Here is a 27,502-nt window from a genome sequence, read left to right as displayed (position 1 = left end):
GACTTAAACAAGTTGAAAAACTTATTCGGGTGTTACCATTTAGTGGTCAATTGTACGGAATATGTACTTCACTGTGCAACCTACTAATAAAAGTCTCAATCAATCAATCAATCAAAATTACTAGAATGAGATTAAGGCATACATATCTAAATAGTTCATTGACATTGATTGGAAACATAATACAGGACTGTGTGACTGTTGTCATCAGATAGAAAGTGTAGGACATGTTTTAATACATTGTAGGAAATACAATAGAGAACGGCAAATACTGGGAAATAAGTTAGCGAAAGAGAAGGTTAGGTTAGTAGTGGAAGATATTTTAGGATTGCACTCGTAGGATACAAAACATTATATACATTTTTAAAAAGACAGGGTTAAATAAAAGAATATAGAGTAGGGTTCCAGCTCCGTCCACATTCCATTTCAGTAGGTGGCGGTAATGCACACCACAAGGTTGCTTGTCAACCGCCATTAAACCAAAGAAGAAGAAGAAGAATTACTCGACACAAGCCTGGAAACCTCAGCACATTTCCTCCCATCACTAACTGAACGGTTGATAGCGCGACCTCCTGTACTGTAGAATGTAGTATGGACCATAGGACAGGACGTTAAGGAGCTGTGGAGGCCTAAGATGCTCTACTAGTCTGCTGGAAATCCAAAGAAGACGAAGGAGTAAAAAGCAAAATGGCGTTTGACAGAGAAGGTCGAAACGTGGCCACTGGCCATTATTGTTTCTCTATTTGTATTTAGTGCATACATGTACGCATATATGTCGTGTAGTAGATGGAACATTGTTAGTCATTGTTTGTATCCGGATACATTAGTCTGAGCGCACTTTATCGCGTCTTGTGCTAGCTTAGCTTGCTAGTTAGCTTAGCTTGTTAGCTGCTAACAAAGAGACGCGGACGTTATCAACACATCGCTAAGTAGAGATCAAATGTGAGTGTCAAGTGTTGTGATTGTGTGAAAATGTGCGAAAGAACGATAGCAAAGTATGAGGAGGACCTTTGTCCAACAAAAGAGGAGAAGGAGCGACAACATCAACTACAGGACGCTGTTTTCAAGAAACATCAAGTTGTGTTACACAGAACAGGTTTGTTTACTTCTTACTCTCACATCTTTACTAACTTTATATTTGATTATTAACACTTTTCTTCAATAGATGGTCAATAGGAAGATGAATTGTCTTGTGGGGATGATGCAATGCTTTGATTTAAAGGCCTACTGAAATGATTTTTATTTATTTAAACGGGAATAGCAGATCCATTCTATGTGTCATACTTGATCATTTCGCGATATTGCCATATTTTTGCTGAAAGGATTTAGTAGAGAAAATCGACGATAAAGTTCGCAACTTTTGCTCGCTGATAAAAAAAAAGCCTTGCCTGTACCGGAAGTAGCGTGACGTCACAGGAGCTAGGATTCCTCACAATTCCCCGTTGTTTACAATGGAGCGAGAGAGATTCGGACCGAGAAAGTGATGATTACCCCATTAATTTGAGCGAGGATGAAAGATTCGTAGATGAGGAACGTTACAGTGAATGACTTGAGAGGCAGCGATGGACGTATCTTTTTTCGCTCTGACCGTAACTTAGGTACAAGCTGGCTCATTGGATTCCACACTCTCCTTTTTCTATTGTAGATCACAGATTTGTATTTTAAACCACCTCGGATACTATATCCTCTGAAAATGAGAGTCGAGAACGCGAAATGGACATTCAGTGCCTTTTATCTCCACGACAATACATCGGCGAAATGCTTTAGCTACGAGCTAACGTGATAGCATCTTGCTTTAACTGCATATAGAAACAAAAGAAATAAACCCCTGACTGGAAGTATAGATAGAAAATCAACAATACTATTAAACCGTGGACATGTAAATACACGGTTAATGCTTTCCAGGCTGGCGAAGGTTAACAATGCTGTGCTAACGACGCCATTGAAGCTAACTTAGCAACCGGACTGCACAGAGCTATGCTAAATACATTAGCTCTCCACCTACGCCAGCCAGCCCTCATTTGCTCATCAACACCCGTGCTCACCTGCGTTCCAGCGATCGGCAGAAGGACGAAGGACTTCACTCGATGCGTTTGGCGGCCCGGAGACGTAGGAAGTCAAGGTGAAGTCGGCGGCTAGCGCGGCTAGCGCTCCAACAAAGTCCTCCTGGTTGTGTTGCTGTAGTCCGCTGCTAATACACTGATCCCACCTACAACTGTCTTCTTTGCAGCCTTCATTGTTCATTAAAAAAATTGCAAAAGATGTCCAGAATACTGTGGAATTATGAAATGAAAACAGAGCTTTTTGTATAGGATTCTACGGGGTACCATAACTTCCGTTACTCGGACTTCGTCACGCGCATACGTCATCATACCGCGATGTTTCAGCCGGATATTTCCCGGGAATTTTAAAATTTCACTTTATAAGTTAACCCGGCCGTATTGGCATGTGTTGCAATGTTAAGATTTCATCATTGATGTATAAACTATCAGACTGCGTGGTCGGTAGTAGTGGCTTTCAGTAGGCCTTTAAAGGCCTACTGAAACCCTTGATAGTTTATATATCAATGATGAAATCTTAACATTGCAACACATGCCAATACGACCGGGTTAACTTATACAGTGCAATTTTAAATTTCCCGCTAAACTTCCCGTTGGAAACGTCTATGTATGATGCGTATGCACGTGACGTCACGACGGCAACGGAAGTATTTGTACCCAATGTGTCACCATACAAACTGCTCTGTTTTCATCGAACAATTCCACAGTATTCTGGACATCTGTGTTGGTGAATCTTTTGCAATTTGTTTAATGAACAATGAAGACTGCAAAGAAGAAAGTTGTAGGTGGGATCTGTGTATTAGCGGCTGGCTGTAGCAACACAACAAGGAGTACTTACTTGGATAGCAGACGCGCTAGCCGATTCTAGCCGCCAACCACATCTGTGATCGGGTGAAGTCCTTCGTCGCGCCGTCGATCGCTGGAACGCAGGTGAGCACGGGTGTTGATGAGCAGATGAGGGCTGGCTGGCGTAGGTGGAGCGCTAATGTTTTTATCATAGCTCTGTGAGGTCCAGTTGCTAAGTTAGCTTCAGCGTCGTTAGCAACAGCTTTGTTAAGCTTTGCCAGGCTGAGAATTATTAACCGTGTAGTTACATGTCCATGGTTTAATAGTATTGTTGATCTTCTGTCTATCCTTCCAGTCAAGGATTTATTTATTTTGTTTCTATCTGCATTTGAGCCAGATGCTATCACGTTAGCTCAGTAGCTAAAGAGCTTCGCTGATGTATTGTCGTGGAGATAAAAGTCACTGTGAATGTCCATTTCGCGTTCTCGACTCTCATTTTCAAGAGGATATAGTATCTGAGGTGGTTTAAAATACAAATCCGTGATCCACAATAGAAAAATGAGAGTGGGTGGAATCCAATGAGACCTTGTACCTAAGTTACGGTCAGAGCGAAAAAAGATACACCCTGCACTGCCTCTCTAGTTCTTCACTCTAACGTTCCTCATCCACAAATCTTTCATCCTTGCTCAAATTAATGGGGTAATCGTCGCTTTCTCGGTCTGAATCTCTCTCGCTCCATTGTAAACAATGGGGAAATGTGAGGAATCCTTCCTCCTGTGACGTCACGCTACTTCCGGTATAGGCAAGGCTTTTTTTATCAGCGACCAAAAGTTGCAAACTTTATCGTCGTTCTCTACTAAATCCTTTCAGCAAAAATATGGCAATATCGCAAAATGATCAAGTATGACACATAGAATGGATCTGCTATCCCCGTTTAAATAAATAAAAATCATTTCAGTAGGCCTTTAAGATTCTTCATGAAAACGAGACAGTTTGAGGTTGATGTTCCTCTCAGTTTGTAACAATGTGTGATTGATTGATTGATTGAAGGAATTATGAGAAGTTTGCATAGGAAAGGGTACAGTTTCATCACGGTACACATTCACTGCTACAAGAAAACCTGAGCTTGTTTCAGTTGAAATACGTTTATAACTCACACAGAAAGTAGCATTTTAAAGACCAAAATACTGTAAGAAAATGTATTTTAAAAAAAAGAAGCAAAAGTCTTAGTCTATTCCCAGTTACGAGTAGCTGCAACCTGTAATGTCTTTTCAAAGCGACTTTGACGGAAGTAAGGGATTTACACTCCTTTATGACTATTGATAGGGAGTTCCACATTTTGGTGGTATAGCAGGCTTTTGATTGATTGAAACTTTTATTAGTTGATTGCACAGTACAGTACATATTCCGTACAATTGACCACTAAATGGTAACACCCGAATACGTTTTTCAACTCGAGGTCCACCTTAATCAATTCATGGTACAAATACATACTATCAGCATAATACAGTCATCACACAAGTTAATCATCAGAGTATATACATTGAATTATTTACAATCCGGGGGGTGGGATGTGGAGGGGGTTGGGGCGGCGGGGTTAGGTTTGGTTGCTATCAGGATACTTCAGTCATCAACAATTCAGTGTTTCCCATAAACTGCCAAGATACCTGTGGCGGCGGGGACGTGGCTATGGGCGTGGTCACCATGACATCATCGAGTAATTTGCATAATTTACTACAATGATTATGATTTTCTCTAAAAAGGCTAAAAAAATGTATACTTACTAATTAATAATAACAGTTTTGTTTTAAACGTCCATCCATACATCCATTTTACAATATAATTACAACACTTTATGTACATATTTATATACAGATTTTAACAATAAGTTATTCACTGAAATATATTTATTAATTGTGGTTCTTACAAAAAATATATCTTATAAAAATATAAAAGCTAAAATGTCTCTTAAAGCTCTGCCCCTTTAATTAGTGCATACTAAATAATTTAACTTAAGCCTACTACTACAACCATATTATTTACCAGCAACATAAAGTGAAACAGAGGCAGGGGTGTCCTGCCACAGTCAGTAACAAATAAACAGAAAACAGTAGTGGTGGTAGATAGACACAGAGCTTCATCAAACATCTGATCCACTGAACAAAGAGCTCCAAAAATCTTGATCCTACACTTCTCTTTTGTAAAGTAAATCTGAACAGCCGATATGGGCATCTACATCAACTATATGATTTGCCTGAGAAGCTGGACAGGACAAAAAAAAAAGCAGAAAAATCTATCTGTGGCGGCCTTAATTCTTTCGTGGCGGGGCGCCACAAATCAATGAATGTGTGGGAAACACTGCAATTATATAATCTGAGAAATAGATAGATAGATAGATAGATAGTGCTTTATTGATTCCTTCAGGAGCACTAAAAAAATTGAAATTCCAGCACCAGTGTACAGAATTGAGATCGAATTTTAAAAGTCAATAATGGGGGTATAAAATGGAAACAAAATAGAAAAATATTACAATAAGAATAAAAATAAAAAGCAACAATGAGAATAAAAATATAACAGTAAAATAAGAATATAACAAGAGAAACTCGGCAGTAGTGACCATGTTATGAAAAAGTATTGCACAGTTATTATTTTGCATCCCCTGTCCTTCTAGTACCCCCCCTCCCCCCAAGAGAGGAGTTGTACAGTCTAATGGCGTGTGGGACAAAGGAGTTTTTAGTCTATTAGTCCTGCATTTGGGATGAAGCAGTCTAGCACTGAACAGGCTCCTCTTGCAACTGATAACGTTATGCAGAGGGTGACTGGCATCATCCATGATGCTCACTAGTTTTTCCACAGTCCTCTTCTCTGCCACCGTCACCAGTGACTCCAGTTTTATGCCGATCGTACAACTGGCCCGCCTGATCAGTTTCTCCAGTCTGGAGCTGTCCTTCTTAGATGTACTGCTCCCCCAGCACACTACGATGTAGTACAGAACACTGGCAACCACAGACTGGTAGTACATCCATAAGAGTTTTTTACAGATGTTAAGGAGCGCAGCCTCCTCAGGAAGTACAGCCTGATCTGTCCTTTCCTGTACACGCGGTCCGTGTTAACAGTCCAGTCCAGCTTATTGTCCACCCACACCCCGAGGTACTTGAATGAGTCCACGGTCTGTACCTCGACTCCCTCGATCACAATAGGTTGTGACTTTGGACTCGACCTCCTAAAGTCAATGACCAGCTCCTTGGTCTTTGACGGATTGAGCTGTAAGAGGTTCTTGTGGTACCAGACAGCAAAGTCCCTCACCAGGCTCTGAAACTCCTCCTCTCTGCCGTCCCTGATGCAACCGACGATGGCTGTGTCATCCGCGTACTTCTGGATGTGACACAGCTCTGAGTTGTAGCAGAAGTCAGCGGTGTACAGGTTGAAGAGAAGAAGGGCCAGCACCGTTCCCTGCGGTGCTCCGGTGCTGCTGATCACAGTGTCAGACGTGGTGTCCTTCAGTCTGACGTACTGTGGCCTATCGGGGAGGTAGTTTGAAATCCAGGCAACCAGGCAGGGGTCAACTCGCATTCTGTACAGCTTGTCCTGGAGAAGGCGGGGCTGGATAGTATTAAGGGCACTCGAGAAGTCCAGGAACAGGATTGTCACAGTGCCATTTCCCTTATCCAGGTGTTAGTGGGCAGCAGGTAAAGGATAGCATCCTCCACACCAACGCCTGCCTGGTACGCAAACTGCAGGCTGTCCTGGGCATGTTGCACCTGTGGTCTGAGAAGGCTGAGAAAGAGCCGCTCCATTGTCTTGATTATATGAGAGGTGAGCGCCACTGGTCTCTAGTCATTCAGCTCACTGGGGCAGTTCTTTTTGGGAACTGGAACGATGCACAACGTCTTCCAGAGGGTGGGCACTCTCCCCGGCTGCAGGCTGAGGTTGAAGATCCGCTGGAGTGGTTCACCCAGTTCTGCAGCACAGGTCTTCAGGAGTCGGGGGCACACCTTGTCTGGGCCTGCTGCTTTCCTAGGCTGTAGCTTCCTCAGTTGACCTCTGACCTGGTCCGCAGAGATGACTAATGTCTGCGTAGAGTTGGTGGGGGTGCTGCCATTGCTGGGGGGGGGGGGGGGGGTGTTGAGGAGAAAAGAAGAGAGGGTGGCTGTGATGGGGGGTGGGAGGGTGGGACACAGGCTGGTTGAACCGGTTGAAGAAGTTATTCATCTCATTGGCCCTCTCTATTGTCCCCCCAACAGCTCTGGTCTTTGTCTTGTGGCCTGTGATGGTTTTCACACCTTCCCAGACCTCATGTTGTTCTGCTCCAGCTTCTTCCTGTAGCTGTCTTTAGCCTCCCTCACGCGTTGTTTCACCTCCCACTGTGCTGCTCTCATTGCCTAACTGTCTCCACTCCTGAAGGCAGCTTTCTTTTTGTTGAGGACAGCTTTAACCTCTTGTGTTACCCAGGGTTTGTTATTAGGGTAGCACCGAACAGTCTTAGCAGGGCAGGTCACGTCCACGCAGAAGTTGAGGTAATCTATGAGTCAGCCCATCAATGTCCTCACCCTGTGGAAGTGTGGAAGAAATGGACATTGAAACAGTGTAGGTCTGACTTCGTAGGATATGTACAGCGAGCAGTGAACATAGTGAGCTCAGAAAGCATAAGAACGAGTATATACATTTGATTATTTACAATCCGGGAAGGTGGGATGTGGTGGGGGGAGGGTGTTAGTCTAGGGTTGTAGTTGCCCGGAGGTGTTCTTTCAGTGTGGTTTTGAAGGAGGATAGAGATGCACTTTCTTTTACACCTGTTGGGAGTGCATTCCATATTGATGTGGCATAGAAGGAGATTGAGTTAAGACCTTTGTTAGATCGGAATCTGGGTTTAACATGGTTTGTGGAGCTCCTGCTGGTGTTGTGGTTATGGCGGTGATTTACGTTATGGAAGTAGTTCGACATGTACTTCGGTATCAGGGAGATGTAGCCAATTTTATAGACTAGGCTCAGTGCAAGTTATTTTACTCTGTCCTCCACCCTGAGCCAGCCCACTTTGGAAAAGTAGGTAGGAGTGAGGTGTGATCTGGGGTGGAGGTCTAGAGTTAACCTGACTAGCTTGTTCTGGGATGTTTGGAGTCTAGATTTGAGGGTTTTGGAGGTGCATGTGTAATCGAAAAAGGGTCGAATGAGAGTGATGGTTTTCACACCTTCCCAGACCTCATGTTGTTCTGCTCCAGCTTCTTCCTGTAGCTGTCTTTAGCCTCCCTCACGCGTCGTTTCACCTCCCACTGTGCTGCTCTCATTGCCTAACTGTCTCCACTCCTGAAGGCAGCTTTCTTCTTGTTGAGGACAGCTTTAACCTCTTGTGTTACCCAGGGTTTGTTATTCGGGTAGCACCGAACAGTCTTAGCAGGGCAGGTCACGTCCACGCAGAAGTTGAGGTAATCTATGAGTCAGCCCATCAATGTCCTCACCCTGTGGAAGTGTGGAAGAAATGGACATTGAAACCGTGTAGGTCTGACTTCGTAGGATATGTACAGCGAGCAGTGAACATAGTGAGCTCAGAAAGCATAAGAACAAGTATATACATTTGATTATTTACAATCCGGGAAGGTGGGATGTGGTGGGGGGAGGGTGTTAGTCTAGGGTTGTAGTTGCCCGGAGGTGTTCTTTCAGTGCGGTTTTGAAGGAGGATAGAGATGCACTTTCTTTTACACCTGTTGGGAGTGCATTCCATATTGATGTGGCATAGAAGGAGATTGAGTTAAGACCTTTGTTAGATCGGAATCTGGGTTTAACATGGTTTGTGGAGCTCCTGCTGGTGTTGTGGTTATGGCGGTGATTTACGTTATGGAAGTAGTTCGACATGTACTTCGGTATCAGGGAGATGTAGCCAATTTTATAGACTAGGCTCAGTGCAAGTTATTTTACTCTGTCCTCCACCCTGAGCCAGCCCACTTTGGAAAAGTAGGTAGGAGTGAGGTGTGATCTGGGGTGGAGGTCTAGAGTTAACCTAACTAGCTTGTTCTGGGATGTTTGGAGTCTAGATTTGAGGGTTTTGGAGGTGCATGTGTAATTGAAAAAGGTTCGAATGAGAGTTCCCGCTAGAATCTTCATGGTGCTTTTGTTGACCAGAGAGGAGATTCTGTAGAGAAATCTTGTTCGTTGGTTGACCTTTTTGATTACCTTGGTTGCCATTTTATCACAAGAAAGATTGGCCTCTAAAATGGAACCTAGGTAGGTGACTTCATCTTTCCTGGTGATAACAATGTTATCCACTTTAATAGTGAAGTCACTGACTTTCTTCAGGTTGATTTGGGACCCAAGTAGGATGGATTCCGTTTACCTAAGTGTATAAATAGCTTATTGTCAGCGAGCCAGGTGCAAATTCTACACAGTTCGGCACTGAGGATTTTTTCCACCTGTGACTTGTCCTTGCCGGATACTAGCAGGGCCGAGTCATCCGCAAACAGGAACAATTCACAGTCGCATGCTGATGACATGTCGTTTACGTATATTAGGAACAGTAAAGGCCCTAATATACTGCCTTGGGGAACTCCACAGCTTACTGAGAGGGGGGGCACGGTGCCATTCACTTCTACCACCTGTTTCCGCCCCTCCAAGTAAGATTGCATCCAGCTCGATGGGTTTTTATCAAATCTGATTGCTTGGAGCTTTTCCAACAGTATAGCCTGGTTTACGGTGTCAAGGGCCTTCTGAAGGTCCATTCCGTCACGTACTGTGCGTCCTGTACCTGCTTTGCATAATATATGTGACCACTCCTTTTAGAGGCGGCCTCAGTGATGTTGACGGTGGAACTCTGAATAAAAAGAGGGACGCGGGAGCTGAACCTTAGAGCGTAGGGCGAGACTTTGACTAAGTGTGCAGCGCCATGCGTTCTCCCCATGAGCTAAATTGAACTCTGTCTCTGCATGATTCCTTGCTTCTTGTCTGATTAATAGATGTCATCAGTGTTTGAACCTGACAACCTTGAATGTAGAAAAGCGCTGTACACGTATAACCCATTTACCATTTGCCATTTAGATAAAGTTTAGGTTTCATAGACCGTATACAGAATAAAATATTTACACACTTTACATAAGTGAGTGTAAAGTTAAGAATGCCTCAATCAATGCTGCCTCATACTCATAAAAACTTTTCAAATTGCCCCCCATCCAATTTCCAAGTCTATTTTTGTTCTCACTGTACCACTTATGAATTAATTTTAGGACAAAAGGAAGCATTTCCCATGTTTTTATTGGTTGTTAAGCTACACACTTTTAACACAACACACGAAAGAACACAATGTCATTGTGTTAACAGTGTCAGTCCAAAACTATTTCTATTCTCTCTTAATCGTAATTACTTATTTACCCAACAGACGTCCAGCAGCCCCCCCACATTAAAGAGGAAGAGGAGGAATGTTGGATCACTCAGGAGGGAGAGTGTCTTCTAGGGCAGGAGGAGGCTGATCTCACCAAGTTTCCACTGACTGTTGTCTCTGTGAAGACTGAAGAGCATGAAGACAAACCACCTGAGTCCTCACAGCTTCATCACAGTCCAAGTAAGCACAACATCCACATATCATTTTATTCTCAGGGCATTCAATCCATCACAACTGGACTGTTCACTTTGTCTTAGAAGACGTTTGTCCTCTCATCCAAGTAGGCTTCATCACTTCATGCTCATAGACTTAAGGTCTTAAATCTAATCATTGGAATTTAGAGGGGAACTGCACTTTTTGGGATAATTTTTTTCTATCATTCTCAATCATAAAAGACATGACGATGGATATATTAAAAAAAAAGAATCATATTCTAACTCAATGTAAATAAAAGTCCACTTGCAAAGTAGGCAATGGGAGGTCCTCTATAACCATCCAAAAAGCGCCAACAATACACCATTTGCATTTCGTGGCTTGAATACCAACCAAGTATTAGTGATATTGTTATTATAAGTGCTAACGCAGACAAACTATTTATAGCTTGTGTGCCTATGTTGACATCACCGGCTGGTAGGGTTGGGTATCGAGTATCGATTGGAACCGGAACTAACTTTCCGATTCTCCCGGAATCGTTCAAAAGTTTAAATTTCGATTCCTAGTTTCGATACCCAGTCCGCCGACCGGAAAAAAATATGTCCGCCGAACAGAAAGAAGAAGCCGCTGAACACCAACGAAGAAGCGCCCACCGCCGGAAGTGTTAGCATAGCCGAGCGAGTCAGTCAAGCTCAAGCATGGATAGCGGGCGTCGGCGGTCGAAAGTGTGGCTTTACTTTACAAAAAAAATGAAATAACAGAGCTCCGTGTCCATCAAGAAACGAGTGGAGAGAGAGCTGCAGATGTACCAGAACGTTCCACCGATACTTATGTCTGACGACCCTGCTGTGTGGTGGTGGTCCGGTGGAACCAACAAAAGACTTATCCTTTGCTGTCATATCTCGCTTTCTCCTATTTATGCGTTCAAGCTTCTTCCACACCCAGCGAACGTGTATTTTCCACAGCAGGAGACACTATCTGTCCAGAACGCTCACGCATCCTGCCTGAGAAGGCGGATATGGTCATTTTCCTAAACAAGAACTGTCTCTGATTTTATACTGTACCTGCTGCTAATCTGGACTGGGTTTTGCAAGTTGTTTCTTAATGTGTATTTGCTTTTCTGCACCAGGTTAGCCCATCAGTGGGAGCACGGTAACATTTTTAAGTACCTGCAGCATCATACACTTGTGTGTGTAAATGTGTTTTCATGAGGTTTCCTGCAGCATCATACACTTATGTGTAAAGGTGTTTTCATGAGGTTTCCTGCAGCATCATACACTTATGTGTAAATGTGTTTTCATGAGGTTTTCAAAAATAAAGCTCTCTTGAGGAAAGTGTACCCCTGGGAAAATGTATTCATAATTTATAATATTTATATTCAAGTTCATAGATTTGATATTTATATTCTAGTTGAAAACAGCCCTGTGAAGAATTTATAGTAAAGTTCATAAAAAGTTAATAGAATTAAAATTGATGGAGAATGTCAGACTATTTCATTCAGAAAGACTGTAGGTTAGCTAGGTCATTTAAAATATCCTAAACTTTTTTTTGACCCTGCCTCTTAAATGAATCGGAATCGAGAATGGTCAGGAATCGGAATCGAAACAAAGAATCGGAATCGTAATCGTTCGAATTCAAATGAAACCCACCCTACCGGCTGGTGAGCGCCTTCCTCGCCTCGGTGCTGGTGAAAGATTATTCTAGATCATGAATCGTGCCTCTGACCTGGATAGAAGGATGAGGACGTACTCTGACAAGTTGGTACCGTTTGACAGCCAATTTAGACCGGGCAATGGCGAACGACACAAAAAGACGCTTAGCTTCACCCCCCTTTTCCGTGCAACGATTATGAGTCATTCTTCATCTAAATGGGAATATACCAAGATTCTATCAGTCTGCGTCATAGTGACAGCAGACCATGTACAGTAAGTGATGTTTTATTATGTTTAATGGCTCTCAGGAAGTCTGCAGTGAGTAATATTCGGTGATGTTAAAAAAAACAAAAGCCAACATTGTGATGCGTTTTTGAAATGAATGCGCTAATGAGCAAAAATAAGTAATTATTACATCTTTTTAAAAATGTGCCTGTTACTAAATGACATATATTCATTTTCATTTATTTATTTATTTCAGGCAATGACATAAAAAAAAGTACAAAATTGACAACACATAATAATATAAATTTATATAGTGCAAAAGGTCATGTATAGTATGTAATGCATGATTATCCAGTTTTGCCTAAAAGGGAGTGGGAAGAAGATAATTTATTTAATCCCACCCCCAGTTCTCAATTCAGTGATTATTCACATGAGTTTCACTTTTACTTTGTTCAAGGATTATAATACAGATGTTGTATCATAGTGGCTTTACCACAGGTAACAATAATTATTACACTGTAACAATCGTTTCTATCAACAATGTAGGAATAATGAATATACCAACAATGGTAATAGACAACATAGCAATAATGGTAATAGACAACATAGCAATAATGGTAAGGAAACATTGAGCACATGTTAACACTTTGAGACAGAGTACAACAGCAGGTCAAATTAAAGACCCTCATCTCTATATTTGAACCAGACCCCATGTTTGTACAATAGTTTAAATCGATTAATAGTTTGGCATTGCTTGTGTTGTAAGTCCAGTTTGTTCCATAGTTTTACTCCGCATACAGACACACAAAAACGTTTACGAGTGGTTTGAGCTCTCGGCAATAAGAAACATCCAAAGCCTCTCAAGTTATGAGCCTGCACTCGTCTTATAAAAAAACATTGTAGATTAGGCGGCAATAATTTGTTGAATGCTTTATATAAGATTATTAATGTATTATATTTAACAAGGTCATCAAATTTGAGCAACTTTGATTGCATAAACAGATTATGAGTATGTTCTAAATAACCAACGTTGTGAATGATCCGCACTGCTATTTTCTGTAATATGATCAGAGGATGAATTGTGTTGTGGTAAGTATTCCCCCATACTTCAACACAGTATGTAAGGTATGGGAGTACCAAGGTGCAGTATAGAGTACGGAGTGCATTTTCATCGAGGTATAGTTTTGCTTTGTTTATAATTGAGAGGCTTTTGGAGATTTTTGTTTTAATGTGTCTGACATGAGGTTTCCATGATAGTTTACTATCAATTATTACTCCCAAAAATGTATTCTCATTTACGATTTCAATTTGGGTACCATCAGTACTTATTTTCTGTTCAGACGTTATGTTGTGATTTCCAAACATCACTATCTTAATTTTTTTTATATTCAAAGATAATTTATTTGTGTCCATCCATTTTTTTTACTATGTTTAGTTCTGTGTTTACTGTATTTATGAGCTCATTATAGTAGTCATCACTACTGTAGAATATATTTGTGTCGTCTGCAAATAGTATACATTTCTGTACTTTGGATGTATTAAACATATTATAACTATATACATTAAACAGTTTTGGCCCCAACACGGACCCTTGGGGGACACCACAAGCAATGCCAAGAGTATCAGATAAAAATTGACCCATTTTTACAAACTGTACCCTCCCTGTTAAATAACTTTTTAACCAGTCACCAGCCAGCCCCCTAATTCCATATCTTCCCATTTTATCTAGTAGAATTGAATGATTAATGGTATCAAAGGCTTTCTTTAGATCAATAAAAATACCAACTGCATATCTTTTATGCTCCAGTGCATTAGTAATTTCAGTTATCAGTTATCGCCATTGAGGTTGTTCGTTTGGACCTAAAGCCATACTGACCGTCATTGATTATATGATGCTTCTCAAGAAAAGATTCAAGTCGAGAGTTAAATAGTTTCTCTAAGATTTTTGAGAACTGAGGCAAAAGAGAGATTGGTCTGCAATTGGTGAAAGCGTGTTTGCTGTCACTTTTGATAAGCGGAGTTACCTTAGCGATTTTCATTTGACTTGGAAAGCAGCCAGTCTGGAATGATAGGTTACGTATATAAGTTAAGGGTTTTACAATATTCAGTATAACTTTTTGAACCAATATCATGTTGATATCATGGCAGTCAGTGGAGCACTTCCTTTTACACTTCCGCACAATGTTTGTCACTTCCTGCTCATTTGTGGCTGATACGAAGAATGACGAAGAATTCTGTTCAATAGTTGATTATGTAACTCCATTGTCTGGGATATCAACAGCCAATTTAGGACCAACATTTACAAAAAAACTATTGAACGTATTCACTGCATTACTCATATTATAATCTTCACCGTTTTCATCAATAAAGTAATCAGTATATGTCAACTTTGAATATCCTTGTTTGATTAGGCTATTCAAAACATCCCAAGTTCCTTTTATATTGTTTTTTTTTTCATATAGTTTTTTTTTGATAATATAACCGTTTGCTTGTTCTTATAATATCAGTTAATTTATTTTTGTACATCTTGTATCGTTGTTCAACCTCTTTTGTTTTTATTTTGATGAAAAGTTTTTGGGTTTTCTTTCTTTTTACAGGCATTAAATATCCCTTTTGTGATCCAAGGGCTATTTTTATTTTTTTCCTCTTATAAAAGATTCTTTCACGGGGCAATGTTTATTATGCAGGGAAGTAAAGATGTCTAAAAAATTACAATAAGCACTGTCCACATTTGGTTCTCTGTATACTGAAGTCCAATCCTAAACTGCTAAACTATTGTTTCGGGCACAGATTGTTTCCTCAGTTGTTATTCGTTTAGAGAATTTTGCCATAGTGTCTTTGGTTTTCCTGAGATGACAGTCATATAAAGTGAAAACAGGTAAATGGTCAGTGATATCACATATAAATGGGCCACTGGTGACTTGATTTCCCATAATGTTAGTAAAAATGTTGTCGATGATTGTGGCACTGTGTTGTTATTCTGCTTGGTTTGGTTCAATGTTGTTTTTGACAACCATCTTACATTTAGTCTTAGTCTTTTGGACTAAAATGCTTATTAGTTTCAGTCACATTTTAGTCACTTTTATATGTGATAGTTTTAGTCCAGTTTTAGTTGACGAAAACTCAAAAGGGTTTTAGTCTAGTTTTAGTCGATGAAAAGTCAAAAAGGTTTTAGTCTAGTTTTAGTCCAAAAAAAAAGAATGAAAAGTATAATATAAGTATATAAGTATAGTCTTTTAACAAATTAATTTAGGTCAATAAGTATTGGAGATTGCTGTTGGGCAGTGTCACACATAAGTTGTGAAAATAGCAGCAGATCTATAAGTTCAACCCATTGTAAGCTTGCAGATCTGCTATTTTCACAAATAATAATAATAAAGGAATGGTTTTAGACATATAAGGTTTCCACCCAACAGCAAATTTCTGATACAAGGATTGTGTATTACACACAGATAAAGTGGTAACAGTGGAATCAAAGTTCATTACTCCAAAAAAGCCAAAAAACTAAAACATTCTACTTCAGCAATTGTGGCTTTATTTCTCAGAATTTGTTAAAGTACAATGAACATAAACATGCCCAAAATATGAGTGATGGATGAGGAACACATATGCTCAACTTGGCCCTGTCTGCCAGTGCAATTACAACAGATATCATACAACCCCACTCTTTCATTTGTGCAAACCATGTAACAAAATAATCAATTAATTCCTGAGGTACAGTGAGGTAGGTTGTAAGTTATACCAGAGAGTTATACTGTACATACTTGAAAGTATGAAACAAACATGTTCTTAAGTTTTCGGAACAAAATAGACCACCCTGTAAATACTGTAAACACTAGTAAATTCAATAAATAAAAACTACAACAACAGTGTTTAATATGAATTAGAGGCTTTTAGGCTAAAGCTAGGAGACTCTATGTATAACAGTAACTCGACCTGTTTAACATATCAAGTTACGTGCTGACAGAACGTACTCACAAAGAGATAACCACACCGTCACCGAATGTAAACATGGCTAAACATGCTGCTAAAGTAACACACACATAATGAATTGACGTTAGCGTAACAAAAGCTAATTTTAGCCTGAAGTTAGCAGCCCATTTGCGCCAGGAGTATGTGGAAAACGTACTAATGTATTAGCTTACTATGACATTTATCGATTATGTTAACAGCATTTGTAACTTACCTTCGAAAAAATATCCTTGTGGCGAGCCTTAATGTGCCGCTTAAGGTTGGTCGTATTTTTCCCGCATATTTTGTGGCCACATTTGTCACCGTCTTCCTTCACAATACACTCTGTTTTATTATCTGCTGGGTTATATTTAAAATACACCCATATGTCATCTCTACGTTTGCGACCACCGAGCCCCTGTGTTGAAACTGCCGCCGCCATCACGGTCCATTGCCTGACGAGTAACAACAGTCTGACGTGTTGAGCACGTTGTGCGCTGCACGCCAGTTGGTGGGCGTGACCAAACAAGGATAGAATGCAGCAGCAGATACTTTGTAGGTTTTAATTGACACACACAATAAACAGAAATGTCATGCATTTTAAACGTCTGACAGATTACCCACTAACATTTTCGTCCGTTCTCGTCTCGTCAACGAAAACTCACACACATCTCGTCATGTTTTCGTCATCAGAGAGACATGTTTATCTCGTCACCGTCTCGTTATCGTCATGAAAAAAAGTGGCGTCAACGAAATGATTTCGTCATTGTTGACGAAAACAACACTGGTTTGGTTATGGTTGGATATAGGGCTGCAACAACTAATCGATTAAAAGCGTTTATAAAAATAGTTGGCGATTAAATTAGTCATTGATTCGTTGGATCTATGCTATGCGCATGCGCTGAGGCTACGTTTTTATTTATTTATTTATTTTTTTAAACCTTTATTTATAAACTGCAACATTTACAAACAGCTGAGAAACAATAATCAACATAATACGGGTGTAACGCTACGTGTATTTGTATCGAACCGTTTCGGTACGGGGCGGAGGTGTACCGAACGAGTTTCCACACGGACATATTAAGTAGCGTACTGCACGTTGTGTAAACAATACTCAAAATGCCGGATATTTGAGGCATTTATGAAACTCCGCCCTGACAGCTCCGCAAAAGAGGACATGTTCGGTGAAAAGAGGACGTATGGTCAGTTTATCGTAGCCCATTAGCTGCTAGCATGCTGGCAAAAGAGGACATGTCCGGTGAAACCGATCGCTGCTAGCATGCTGGCATGCTAGCAGCGATCGAACAGCTAGACGCTGTTTTCAAAAAACATCAAGTTGTGTTACACTGAACAGGTTCAATTACTTCTTACTCTCACATGCTTACTAATTTTATATTTGGCTGATAACAAGAAAATGACATTTGGAATATATAATATAATCACAATGACCAGTGGTAGAACAAGTGAGAGCTGGGCCGGGGGCGGGCCCCATGACGGAGCCCCCTAAACCCAAATAATAAAGCTAATTGTTACATCATTTTACAACATACACATGCCTCTCTGGGTTTACCGCCAACAATCTTTAACCAGGTTTTAAAAAGTTTGCCAGCCATTTTTGCTGAAATTTGCATTTTCCTGACATGTATTTATTTTCTCGCTTTCGCCACAGCATCAACCCGCTCACAGGATGTAGAAAAATTATCAAAGGGGATCTGATTTTTTTATTTTATTTTGCCTTAATTCACAATCCTTATGTAACACAATATTTTTTTTTCTTTTTTATGCATTCTAAGTCGTAAACAAATGTTAGCAAAATCTTAACTATCTTAATTCTAACAATGGAGTCAATGGGAGCGCCTCTATTCTACTCACTATGCCCTCCTAATCAATCAATCAATGCTTGCTTATATAGCCCTAAATCACGAGTGTCTCAAAGGGTTGCACAAGCCACAACGACATCCTCTGCTCAGATCCCACATCAGGGCAAGGAAAAACTCAACCCAATGAGAAACCTTGGAGGGGACCACAATAAGAATTAGTTGATCAATATAATATATGCAAAGTCATTTTTTAAATGCTATCTCTTTAAAACATGCTGTGGAAATATGCTTTATAATAGCCACAAAGTGGAGGATGCCTTGATAGGCTAAAATTCAAAAAAATAGTTTAAAGGTTTTATGGAATTTTCCAGGGTGTACCCCCCCCCCCCTGTTACAAGGGACAAGAGGTAAAAAATGGATGGATGGATAGAAAAAGACACATCATAGAATGATATTGATATCCTTTAGATGCATTAAAGATAAACTTGAGTTAATGAAACATGTAGAATAGATTGTGTTTACACCCTCTGTTGTTTAAAAAGGGTACAGTTAGGGCTGGACCATTATGGCAAAAATAATAATCACTATTATTTTGATTGATATTGTAATCACAATTAATTACAGATTCATTCATTATTTGAAAACACCAGAATCTCTCACATTTATTGGTGCAATACATCTTTGGACAATTTTGACCAGTACTTTTGGTCAAAGCATAATAATTGTGTAAATGCATCAATAAGTTCATTATGTTTGTGTGAGGTGCTTTTTTGAAACCTTTATTTTGTTAGCGCCGTCAGACCTATTATTGTGAAGGGGGAAGTGTGTTGCTGTTCTCAGCTTGACATGTGGAGGCGACTTGAGGCTGTTTAAAATAAAGGAGAGAGACAGAGAGCGCCTCTCAAGTTGCGACTGCTGTCCTGTTTGTACATTAATCAATCCTCCATGGATGATGTCGTTCACAACAACACAAGCAGATGAGATGTGTTGTGGGTGTATGGATTTTTCTTGCTAGTTTTAGCTTCGTAGTTTAGTCGCTATTTCGAATGACCGCCTCAAAGATGGGGCGGTTGCATGTTTCATAGTAACGTTACTAGTCGTTGTGACATGTAGAGGACTAGGAGGTTTATTACCATTGCGGGGGAGTTTTCTGTGTCTACATACCTCGGACACATCCGTACACCCACCAGAGGAGCCAGCAAAAGACCTGCACATACATGTAACAATCATGTTTGTGTGAACCTAAAAAAAAACAATACAACCATACAGGATAAAGGTTGGCTTTTGCGCTGCTAGCCTAATGCTAACATACAATTGACGACCACATTGACAGGCTAACAAAAATTTGCATTGCGATCGTTTTAAACTTGTACAAAGGTTTAACAAATAGGATTTTAGTTGAACAAAACTGACATAAAACAGCAGATGCATTTTTACTTACATATATTTATTCACCAAACTGTGTAGAAACTAAACTTTGTACTACTAGGCCATCATGGATGAATCCGGACCTATTAGCTGCCATAAAAGACAGAGACAGAAAATACTCTGAATACCAAAAATGTAAAACAGAAGTAGATAAACAACCCAATAATATCAACCTCAAATTACTCCTTTCAACTCTCAAAAGGCAATGCAATAAATTAAGAAATAAGTCAACCAACCTGACTAAATCCTTAAAAAAAAATTACATTAACGACAAAATAGAGGAAAACACAAATAAGCCATGTGAGCTCTGGAAAATTCTCAACAACCAGCTTCCTGGTTGCAGCCAGAAACTTAAAACAAGACGCACCAACATCAGCATCAAGGAGGGTGACTCCCTCATTACAGACAAAATGGAGGTAGCTAGCAGACTTAACATATTTTTCACCAGCATAGCCGCAACTCTTGTTAACAAGCTGTCCCACCACTCTGGTCGCTTTGGTGTAGAACACATTAAAGCCTTCTACAGAAAGCTAGGAGTATCCAACGATGATTACAAATTAGAAATGGTCACAGCTGATGAGGTGTTTAAAAAATTGAGCGTGCTCCACCCTAACAAGGCCACTGCCCTTGATAATATTCCCTCCAGATTCCTCAGGGACTCTGCCTCCATCATTGCCCCGATCATCACGCACATAATAAACCTATCAATTACACAAGGCCAAGTACCAAAAGATTTTAAGATAGCAAGAGTAACTCCCCTCTTTAAAAAAGGAAGCAAATTGGAACCTGGCAACTACCGACCTGTTTCTATTCTCAGTTCCATTTCGAAAGTAATGGAGAAAATAGTTTATGAACAGGTCGATAGTTACCTTGCCACTAATAAACTCATGTACAAATTCCAATCCGGCTTCAGAACTAACCACTCCACTGACACATGCCTTCTCTATCTGACCGACCACATCAAACATGAGGTGGACGCGGGCAAATACTGCGGCATGGTCATGCTGGACCTTCAGAAGGCCTTGGACACCGTTAACCACGCTATACTGTTGGATAAGCTCAGAGCAATCGGATTTAACAAAACCTCATGGAGCTGGATGCAATCTTACTTGGAAGGGAGGGAACAGGTGGTAGAGGTGAACGGCACTGTGTCCCCCCCCCCCCGCCCCCCCCCCCCCCTCTCAGTAAGCTGTGGAGTCCCCCAAGGCAGTATATTGGGACCTTTACTGTTCCTAATATACGTAAACGACATGTCATCAGCATGTGACTGTGAATTGTTTTTGTTTGCGGATGACTCGGCCCTGCTGGTATCCGGCAAGGACAAGTCACAGGTGGAGAAAATCCTCAGTGCTGAGCTCTGTAGAACTTGCACCTGGCTCGCTGACAACAAGCTATCCATACACTTGGGTAAAACAGAATCCATCCTGTTTGGGTCCCACATCAACCTTAAGAAAGTCAATGACTTCACCATAAAAGTGGGTGACATTGTTATCACCAGGAAAGATGAGGTCACCTACCTAGGTTCCATTCTAGAGGCTAACCTTTCCTGTGATAAAATGGCAACCAAGGTAATCAAAAAGGTTAACCAACGAGCGAGATTTCTCTACAGAATCTCCTCTCTGGTCAACAAAAGCACCATGAGGATTCTGGCGGGAACTCTCGTTCAACCCTTTTTCGATTACGCATGCACCTCCTGGTACCCTCGCACCTCCAAAACCCTCAAATCTAAACTCCAAACATCTCAGAACAAGCTAGTCAGGTTACTTCTAGACCTCCACCCCAGATCCCACCTCACTCCTACCCACTGGCTCAAGGTGGAGGACAGAGTTAAACAACTTGCACTGAGCCTAGTCTATAAAATCCACTACACCTCCCTGATACCGAAGTACATGTCAAACTACTTCCTTAACGTAAATGACCGCCATAACCACAACACCAGGGGGAGCTCCACTAACCACGTTAAACCCAGATTCTGAACTAACAAAGGTCTTAACTCATTCTCTTTCTATGCCACATCAATGTGGAATGCGCTCCCAACAGGTATAAAAGAAAGGGCATCTCTATCCTCCTTCAAAACCGCAATAAAAGTTCACCTCCAGGCAGCTACAACCCTAAACTAACACTCTCCCCGTATTGCTAATAATCCAATGTAAACAATCAAATGCAGATACTTTTTCTTATGCCTTCTGATCTCTCTCTCTCTCTCTCTCTCTCTCTCTCTCTCTCTCTCTCTCTCTCTCTCTCTCTCTCTCTCTCTATGTCCACTACTTGCTGTCCATATCCTACCCCGCCCCCTCCAAACCCCTGATTGTAAATAATGTAAATAATTCAATGTGATTATCTTGTGTGATGACTGTATTATGATGATAGTATATATCTGATAGTATATATCTGTATCATGAATCAATTTAAGTGGACCCCGACTTAAACAAGTTGAAAAACTTATTCGGGTGTTACCATTTAGTGGTCAATTGTACGGAATATGTACTTCACTGTGCAACCTACTAATAAAAGTCTCAATCAATCAATCAATCAATGTTCATCAAACCTTAAAACTCTGATTTAGTATTATTATTGCCAGGTCTTCTTGTATTGCAAAATTGTGAAATTAAATTGTTTCCACTGACAAAAACCCCAAACGTCCAGATTTTTAACTGCTGATTTGTATTTTAGATGTTCAGTTCGCCGACCAGAGGAATTAGTTGTCTCATCCATCCATTTTCCAACCTTCTTTATTGCTTTCACATTGTTCAACCCATTTAAACCTTTCCACTGTCAAAACATTTCTCTTAGTCGGGACAAAAAACCGAGTTGGTTTAAGAACTTTACAAATTCCCGGTCTTTACGAAATTCCTTAATACCATTTTTCAATTAAAAAACCGTTACCGCTTCAAAACATTTTGACAGATTTGAACAATTCCAACACCAACCAATTAATCTCATTCATGCTCTAAATCCTTTTCAAAGAAGTCCCGCTTTTCCCAAAATTCCCAAATTTCCAGGAAGGTCCCATTGAAATGAATGGGACATTTTTCCAAGTTGCATAATTCCCATTTTTTTCAACCTATTTAAACCATTCCAACATCAACACATTCCACTAATCTTGGACATTCAAACTAACACTTTCTCAAGTTCTAAATCAACTTCCAGTTTTCTTGGAAGTTCAAACTCTTCAACATTCAAACCATTTCAACATTCAAACTATTCTTACATTCATACTACATTCTGTCAGCATTTCAGTTCAACTTCAGCATTGGAGCATTCACACGCAATACCTTCAGGAATTGATTCATCTATTTATGATTATTATTATAATAAAATGTAGCTTACCACATTGATTGTGTGGACTGCATTAATGATACCTTCTCAGTTCTCACCCTAACACAATTTTTAGTGTCTAGAAACGCACTAAATTAATCTAATCCATTATTACTATTATTGATAAGGTAAACAAGTTATATTTTGAAGGAGTAGTCAGTAATCTGATTACTTCTTCCTAGTTTAACTGTGGGGACACTATATAAATCAGTGGTCCCCAAACTACGGCCCGTGGGCCGGATACGGCCCGCCAGCGTCCAAAATCCGGCCCGCGGGTAGTACCAAGTAAAAAAAAATAAAGAATAAAAATTGTATTTTATATATATTTTTTAATTATTATTTTTTTAATCTGTTGTTTTTCACCCATCCATCAATCCATTTTCCACCGCTTGTTATTAGGCAGATACGGCACGCCAGCGTCCAAAATCCGGCCCGCGAGTAGTCCTGGCTAAAAAGTAAATAAAAATTGTATTTATTTATTTTTTGATTATAATTTTTTTTAATCTGTCCTTTTTCGCCCATCCTACAATCCATTCTCTACCGCTTGTTACTGGGTCTCCTAAGCAGATAAGGCACGCCAGCATCCAAAATCCGGCCCGCGGGTAATACCAAGTAAAAAAAAATATATATATATTTTTTAAAATTATTATTTGTTTTAATCTGTCCCTTTTCGCCCATCCATCAATCCATTTTCTACCGCTTGTTACTGATTCTCCTAGGCAGATACGGCACGCCAGCGTCCAAAATCCAGCCCGCGGGTAGTCCCGACTAAAAAAAAAAATGGTATATATAAATTTTTTTTAATCTGTCCTTTTTCGCCCATCCATCAATCCATTTTCTACCACTTGTTATTGGGTCTCCTAGCCGCTCAAGCAAATCGTATTGTCTAAAAATGCATTTTCCCAGCGGTAACGGAACGTCATCACGCTTGCGCCACAAAGGCGGCAAGTGCGCGATCTTTCAGTTAATTAGTGCACGAGGGGAAAAAATGGCGAAATCGTTGGGGAAACATAAATTAGACTCCGAGTTTAGAGTTTTTAAACATCAGTGGACATATGACTTTTGTTCAGTTTAAGTGGGCCGTGAGTGACGGCCCACGGCCTGGGCAAGCCGCTATATATATATATATATATATATATATATATATATATATATATATATATATATATATATATATATATATATATCAAATTTTTTTAACCCAATACGGCCCCCAGGTCAAAAAGTTTGGGGACCCCTGATCTAAATGAAAGCAAAACAGATGTCATCTTTTTTGGCCAACATGTTGATTGTACTCATGCTTTTTTTTTTAGAGCAGACATGTCTCTAAAGAGGAATGTGAAAATCACTGTAATTATTGTCCACCAGCAGGGGGAGCTCATCACTAGTACTACTGCGTGGAGGCTGGCATGTGGTACATTATTTCCTGTGTGTGTATGACTTATTCAGAGGGAGAACAGCACACTTTCACGTATGGCGTCTACCATTAAAGATTGCAGGAATGACTTTTAGGATGTTTTGATGATGATAAGATGGATTGGACGTTGGCCTGGGAAGGCATTCCCCTGAAGGTCTTCTTCATGTGTCAGCTGGAAGTACCTTGACTGCTGTGATGGGAAATTTATGAGATTGTGAGATTATATGTTAGTGCAGGACAATGTCTCATGTGACTGAGCAAAGCTGGACTTTTCTAAAGAATGTTTGTTTTCTCCTGTCCCGCAGACCTTGATGAAGAAACTCTACCTCATGAGCAGGAGGAGGAACCACAGTCCCCCCACATACACGAGAAAGAAGAGGTGCCACATTCACAACATATTAAAGAGGGAGGGAAGGAACCACATCCCCCCCACATTAAAGAGGAAGACCAGACGCCACAGACCCACAGTTTTAAACTGACCCTTTACATGAAAGGGCAAGCGGAGGACCCACTGATCTTACGCATCAAAAATGAAGAGGAGGACCCACTGACCCCTCACTTTAAAGAGGAAGAGGAGGACCCACTGACCCCCTACTTTAAAGAGGAAGAGGAGGACCAAGAGCTGCTGCACATTAAAGAAATAGAGGAGGAACACAGCATCAGTCAGGAGGGAGAGCAGCTTGACTGGTTGGAGGAGTTCCCAGTGACTGGTGTCCCTGTGAAGAGTGAAGATGATGAGGTCAAAGGTGAAAGTGAGGAGACGAGAGAGGCGGAGCCTCCAAGCAGCAGCTCAACACAACACATGACAACAGAAGCTGATGGAGACCACTGTGGAGGATCACAAGCAGACAAGCTCTTAGCTCCACTATCAGATAGTGAGGACACAACGTCACACTCTCCTGACGCTGATGATGAAGACTCTAAAGATGATAAGACATGTCACACTGACAACACCCACTTCAAATGTTCTCACTGTGACAAAACCTTCAACTGCAGCAGTGGTCTTAATAGACACATGAGAACACACACTGGAGAAAAACCTTTTATTTGTTCAATCTGTGGTAAAGGTTTTGCTCAAAGTTCATGTAGGGAAAAACACAGAAAAATACACACTGGAGTAAAACCTTTTATCTGCTCAATCTGTAGTAAAGGTTTTGTACTAAGGCACCATTTGAAAAGTCACATGAGCACACACACTGGTGAAAAACCTTTTCCTTGCTCAGAATGTGGTAAATGTTTTGTAACAAGTCAGAGTTTGAAGTTACACATGAGAACACACACTGGAGAAAAACCCTTTTCTTGCTCAGAATGTGGTAAATGTTTTGTAACAAGTACGAGTTTGAAAGTACACATGAGAACGCACACTGGAGAAAAACCTTTTACTTGCTCAGAATGTGGTAAATGTTTTATAAAAACTCAGACTTTGAAATTACACATGAGAACACACACTAAAGAAAAACCTTTTCCTTGCTCAGAGTGTGGTAAATGTTTTTTGGCAAGTCAGAGTTTTAAATTACACATGAGAACACACACTGGAGAAAAACCTTTTACTTGCTCAGAATGTGGTAAATGTTTTGTAAAAAGTCATAGTTTGAAAGTACACATGAGAACACACACTGGTGAAAAACCTTTTTCTTGCTCAGAATGTGGTAAATGTTTTGTAACAAGTCAGGGTATGAAATTACACATGATAACACACAGTGGAGAAAAGCCTTTTTGTTGCTCAGAATGTGGTAAATGTTTTGTAAAAAGTCAGAGTTTGAAATCTCACATGAGAGTACATACCGGAGAAAAACCTTTTATCTGTTCAATCTGTGGTATAGGTTTTGCACAAAGGTCAGGTGTGGACAATCACAGAAGAATACACACTGGAGTAAAACCTTTTATCTGTTCAATCTGTAGTAAAGGTTTTGTACAAAGTCACCATTTGAAAAGACACATGAGAACACACACTGGTGAAAAACCATATATCTGTTCAATCTGTAGTAAAGATTTTGTACAAAGTCAACATTTGAAAGTTCACATGAGAACACACACTGATGAACAATCCAAACACACAGGACAGAAAGTGTTGAGTTGCGGTGTGTGTGGTGAAAGATTCTCTCATAAGTACCAGTGTAAGAAACACAAGTGTGCTGGTGAGAACAGCAGCGGCAAATGAAACTGCAGGATTTGAAATAAACTGTCAAGACTTTAATTTGGACTTTCTGACAACATCAGCACATATAACATGTGTGGCATTGTAGTTTGTCTAACAATCTTTTTAATATGCTTCTACATTTGTAGATTAGATATTTCATCTTAGTGCTTTTTTCAATCAAGTACATGCATTAATATGCAACATAGTGTACTTTTACTAAAAATTGAACAGAATAATTTGACTGAAAAGGTGAGAGTAAACAGACATATTTTACATAAAATAAACATTTTATGTGTGTATATATATATTCATAATACAATTTTAGACTTATACATAATATTGTTTTTTTTCTAGGCGTTTGGATTGTAATTGTTAATGATCCCATAGATTAGCACCTTTTATATGATATACATATGTACTGGTTCACATCTGAAACATCTTCTGGACCACTTCAGGAAGCATATTATGATTTACTTTATACATCATTGGAATAGTTGTCTTTTATCCATCCATCCATTTTCTACGGCGTGTTACAATTTTAAAATGTGTGACTTTATGAATCATTTGTTGGGTCTCTATAATCAATTGCATCAATTATCTTTATCACTCTCTTTTGTAATATGATGATTGTGTTGTGATTGTTTTATATGTATGTCTCCAGACCTTTATGCAATATTAAAATGAGAGAAAATGGCTGAACTGTTTGTGGAAGGATGGTTTTGTTTTTACAAACTTAGATTTGTAGATAAAACAAAAACTCCCATTATTTTGTTATAAACATTTTTTGTGTTTTATTTTCTTTTTTAACCTCCCCAAAACAATATCAATTTCAGAAAACAAGTTTGGAGTGTCTGGCAAATTATTGTTATTAGCATCAAGCTAGTACATTTTTGGAAAAGTGGGGCCTTACTTAACCTATGCGTGTTTTTGTTAGTCAATTTCTTTGTTGGCTCTGACAATTGAAACATTACCTGGAGGTAGTTTGGCTGAGCCCGCTCTCAGTGCTGCTGGAGTGATTGCCAAGTGCAGAGCCGTGATGAAGTTAGTTTCAAGTTGTCAACATCCAGCCAGAGTGACTTTTTGTCCCTAAAATTGAAAACTCATGCCGCGTCTGTCAGCTCGTGCAGACAAGTGCTTTCGATTAAGGGACCGTCAATAGAGTACTTGTCAATGGCTCATAGATAACATT

General features: G+C 40.0%; 1 protein-coding gene across 1 annotated transcript in view; it reads left to right on the top strand.

Annotated features, from left to right (window-relative positions):
• Window positions 1-463: 463 nt before the first annotated feature.
• Window positions 464-27,502, top strand: part of LOC133664270 (uncharacterized) — a 61,215-nt gene continuing 34,176 nt past the window's right edge. Inside the window, exons 1-3 of the mRNA XM_062068782.1 lie at window positions 464-1,093; window positions 10,207-10,389; window positions 24,479-26,322. Of these exons, the coding sequence (XP_061924766.1) occupies window positions 970-1,093; window positions 10,207-10,389; window positions 24,479-26,322 (2,151 nt within the window). The 5' untranslated portion in view covers window positions 464-969. The remainder of the gene's footprint in view (window positions 1,094-10,206; window positions 10,390-24,478; window positions 26,323-27,502) is intronic.

Source organism: Entelurus aequoreus, linkage group LG14, assembly GCF_033978785.1.
Source record: "Entelurus aequoreus isolate RoL-2023_Sb linkage group LG14, RoL_Eaeq_v1.1, whole genome shotgun sequence".
Classification (NCBI taxonomy): domain Eukaryota; kingdom Metazoa; phylum Chordata; class Actinopteri; order Syngnathiformes; family Syngnathidae; genus Entelurus; species Entelurus aequoreus.
Note: the sequence above shows the minus strand (reverse complement) of the source record. Positions and strands in the feature narration are given on the sequence as shown.